The sequence below is a fragment of the Gastrolobium bilobum genome, unplaced genomic scaffold, assembly GCF_033153095.1.
Source record: "Gastrolobium bilobum isolate Gb01-03AN ecotype WA unplaced genomic scaffold, APGP_CSIRO_Gbil_v1 utg500, whole genome shotgun sequence".
Lineage (NCBI taxonomy): Eukaryota > Viridiplantae > Streptophyta > Magnoliopsida > Fabales > Fabaceae > Gastrolobium > Gastrolobium bilobum.
Window position 1 is genome coordinate 625,575 of NW_026896335.1, and position 4,105 is coordinate 629,679.

Consider the following 4,105-nt stretch of genomic DNA (forward strand, 5'->3'; position numbering starts at 1 on the left):
CACCGTTCATTCCCCTTTACTCCCTCCCCGCCAATAATAGTATAATACCATTCATTTTACTTTCTCACTCTTCCGCTACCTTATATATAAACTAATCTTTTCCCCTCACCCACTCTTTTTTTTTATTTTTTTATTTTTTTAAATTAATTCTCCAATAAAAATAATAATTTTAAATTGTGAGCAGCAATGACAATGACGGGCACAGCACAGCTTGGAACATGTTCCGTCCCCCGTCAAGAAACGCTGTCGTCTCCGAAGGTAGGTTTTTTAAACCTAAATCTGAACCATGGTCGTGCTCCTGCTTCTGTCCTCATTTTCAGATCCAAGGAAGTGAAAATGAACTCCAATCGCCTCAATGTCGGTGGTGACCCCCTCCACACCAATGGCCATGCCGGTAACGTTTCATTTCCACTCTCATTTCTTCTATTCTATTCTGATTATACCCTAATATGGCTTGGCTCCCGGAAACAATGATCAATTCGTTATGCACATTTTGGAACTCACTGCATGTTCTTAAAATATGACAGACAGACAGACATAATAAAGCTTTCAATATATCTTTCTTTACTTACTCATTCTGAAATATTAAAATACAAACACTACGGACAATTCTGTGTTTTCTTTTTTATGTGCTTTCTAGTTTTCATTGTTTTTTAATTATTAATTTTAGCTTTTGGGCATGCGCAAGAAGCAAATCTTGACCATTCGAACTTTGCATGTGTATGTATGATGTCCACAACACAATCTCTCAATCCAATGGTGGATTTTTTATGCAATTCAGCATATAGAAAGTTATGAATTGATGTATGATTGTTTTTTATTTACTCTACTGTCACCTATTCTATATAATATTACACGCATGTGCATATATTAGTAGGAAAAGGATGTGTATCATTTTAAAGAACACAAACTTAGTTCCTTTTAAGAGAGAGATAAACATAAAGAGGTGTGGGTCCCACTGAAAATAATAAAGAAAAAAAAAAAAGGTAATAGGATTCTTTTTTTCTTTCTTTTTTTGGAAATATTCCAATCGGTATATTGTTTGCAACTAATCCGATTCGGAGCGGGTCCAGGATTAAGGCTTTAAATCTCTTCCAAAGGTGGTGCTGGGGAGATTCGAACACATGCTCTCACCCCTACCTGCTTAACTCCCATGCCCCAACTGAGCTACCACCATTTGGTTGTGATAGGATTCTTCAAACCTGCATATATTGTACCATAAATATTTTAGTAGTTTCTTTAAATAGAATCTAATGTGACATGTCATTTTGCATTCTTTCCAATGTGAATGTCACTCTGCAAGTTGGATGAGTTTTGGCTTAGTCAGTTGTATAACTTTCTAATGCGCTTTTCAATCAGGGAAACATATCAGCCAATCGTCTACAATTGAGAATTCAACAAATATTCACTGGCACAGCTGTCCCGTCAAGAAAGATGATAGACAGAAGTTACTAGATCAAAAAGGATGCGTGATATGGATCACTGGTCTAAGTGGCTCCGGTTAGTGCTCTGTTCCTGTTAATTTTCTTGCTTTTATTTCCTTTTTTTAATCAAAAGAATTACGTGCCAGTGTCTTTTTCATTGTTGATATAGGACCTTTTATGGACTTGTTGATTTCAGAATAATTTTACTGATTTCGATCTACTTACATGACAATCGTTTGTCACAATTTCATTTGATGTTGGTTTTGCCATACAATTTGTTGCTTATTAATTTCTTCATTAAAATTTAGATTTTTTACTGTGTTATCTCATTCTTACTTACATTCTACTATTCCTCTTCGGTTTGCATGCTTATTATATTAAGTATATCTTATAAGTTTTTTTGTTGAAGCTGTGAAGGGAGTCATTCTTGAAAAGCATTATTTAGTTACTGATTTTAATTTTCTCAATATAATTTTTTTATTGATTTATATAAACATATGCACAATGTTATAATACTTATAAAAATGAATAATGAGTGGGTTATAATATAAGTATATAACAATTTACAGGGAAAAGCACTGTGGCTTGCGCTTTGAGTCGAATCTTGCATCAGAGGGGAAAATTGACTTATGTTCTTGATGGGGACAATGTTAGGCATGGCTTGAATAAAAACCTTGGATTTAAAGCCGAAGACCGAGCCGAGAATATAAGGAGAGTTGGTAGGTTATATCTTTTACTTGGTCTTTTGTGTGAAGGTCATACAAGCACTTTGTAACATTTGGAATGTCATCTGATTAATGTGTATGTGTGTGTCTGTACATGCACATTCAGTCTTGCATTAGTGTATGTATGTGAATATTTGTATTTTAATAAGGTATGAAAGCACTTAGTTAAATATTAAGTATACAACATGACTTTCCCTTTGTTGCTTGGTTGGTCTTTTGTTATTCCTTCCAGGCGAGGTAGCAAAACTATTTGCAGATGCTGGAGTTATTTGCCTTGCAAGCTTGATATCTCCCTATAGAAGAGATCGGGATGCCTGCCGTGCACTGTTGCCAAAAGGAGATTTTATTGAGGTAATTGCTTCTTGTGACTGATATTTGACCTACATTACTTACATAACTGAGATTTAACATTACAGGTTTTCATGGATGTACCGCTTCATATTTGTGAAGCAAGAGATCCCAAGGGCCTTTATAAGCTTGCAAGGGCTGGACAGATCAAAGGTAGTCTTGCACAACCTTTCTAATTTTCACTTCATTAGTTTAGATGTAGTTGTGTATATGGGGTGTACTACACTAATTGATGCTAAAACCAATCTCTGAACCACCAGTAGTTTTTGGAAGATATCCTAAATTTGTACATTGTTATCACTTTTTGGCATGCACTTATATTTGATGTTGTTTTTTAATTTACTTATTGTACTGTTTTTCAGGCTTTACAGGGATTGATGATCCGTATGAGGCACCGATTAATTCTGAGGTATATATCCTGTTTCGGTATTAATAGAAAACTGTTAATTGACTTATTGAACATGCATGTGGACTGAAATTGGTATTTGTAAACAATTGCTCCAATTTATAAATCTCATTGCAATTAAACATACATTTTTTATTTTATTTTTTATTTTTTTTGGGGTGTTTCTCTGAATATGAGAGCTCATAATGAACTATTCTAGATCCTACATCCTACTCAAACCAATTCCTAATAGGCACATAGTATTTCTAAGTATGTTACGATGTTAACAAGGCCGCTGTTGCTAAAGAACGTTCTGAAAGGTGTGCATTTCAAGTCTGCTTGTATTTGGTGAAGCATGGATTAAAACCTTCACTTTTTACTGTTTTATGCCTGAATTTAAACTGTTTTGTTCCTTGTTTAGTATAATGAATCTCATATGCATATAAAAATTAATGCCATGCATTTTATCTTTGAACTTTTTTTATTTTTTCTAATTTCTATCACTAGAAAATTATTGAAAAATACCTTTGCTCTCTTCTTTTTATCAAAAAATTAAAAAATTAAACAGATAGTGCTAAAACATGGAGAACCACGTGCTTCCCCCACTGAGATGGCAGAAAAAGTGGCTGTTTACTTGGAGGACAAAGGGTACCTTCGGGCGTAAGATGGTGGTGCTCTTATCCCTGGCCAGCAAAATTTTGACTGTACTTTGCTTAACTACCAGTTTCTGCCGCATTGATGAATGATCAATTAATTAATGCTACATTTTGCTCCTTGCCTCCTCCCTCTCTTGAGCTTTCCCTTTTATTTTTTATTTTTTGGTAATTAGAGTTTTCGCTTTTAGTCTTCATTGTAAATGATATTATGAAATTTGATACGGATATATTCTTTTTCACTGGCGCAGCCCCCTTTTTGTAAATACTATTTCCTTGCATCAATGTTTTATGTATGGAAAAATTGTTTGTCATTTGAAATAACATAACTTGTGTCATGTTATTCTCATAAAAATATGGGACTTATATCTTTATTTTTTTTTAATCCACTCTCTCTCTTCCATGATTTATCTCTTTTTTTCACTTAAAATGACATAATTTTATATCATTTAAAATGACATACTTTTCCCTTTTCCCTTTTCCCTTTACCTTTTATGTATTTGTAAATAAATACAACAGTGTTGCTTCTATTGTTTGTGGATGATAAGTTGAGTATCTGCTGGTTTATAT

The 4,105-nt window shown here is 33.8% G+C and overlaps 1 protein-coding gene across 2 annotated transcripts; it reads left to right on the forward strand.

Annotated features, from left to right (window-relative positions):
- Positions 1-219: 219 nt before the first annotated feature.
- LOC133299075 (adenylyl-sulfate kinase 3-like) lies at positions 220-3,787 on the forward strand. 2 transcript variants are annotated; one of them, XM_061498494.1, is made up of 8 exons: positions 680-720; positions 1,324-1,329; positions 1,373-1,500; positions 1,994-2,143; positions 2,382-2,500; positions 2,566-2,650; positions 2,860-2,906; positions 3,451-3,787. In XM_061498494.1, exons 1-8 carry the CDS (start codon positions 680-682, stop codon positions 3,544-3,546), a joined length of 672 nt encoding a protein of 223 aa, XP_061354478.1. In that variant the 3' UTR covers positions 3,547-3,787. The 2 variants fall into 2 exon arrangements, with proteins under 2 accessions (XP_061354477.1, XP_061354478.1); XM_061498493.1 differs by lacking the exons at positions 680-720; positions 1,324-1,329 and adding an exon at positions 220-394 and having other exon boundaries at positions 1,360-1,500.
- Positions 3,788-4,105: the final 318 nt, after the last annotated feature.

Bases quoted from the DNA above. Each gene is read 5' to 3' on its own strand.
- LOC133299075 (XM_061498493.1), top strand. From the start codon at position 337: ATGAACTCCAATCGCCTCAATGTCGGTGGTGACCCCCTCCACACCAAT. The intron at 1,501-1,993 runs GTTAGTGCTCTG...AACAATTTACAG, and splicing joins CACTGGTCTAAGTGGCTCCG to GGAAAAGCACTGTGGCTTGC. The intron at 2,501-2,565 runs GTAATTGCTTCT...TTAACATTACAG, and splicing joins CAAAAGGAGATTTTATTGAG to GTTTTCATGGATGTACCGCT.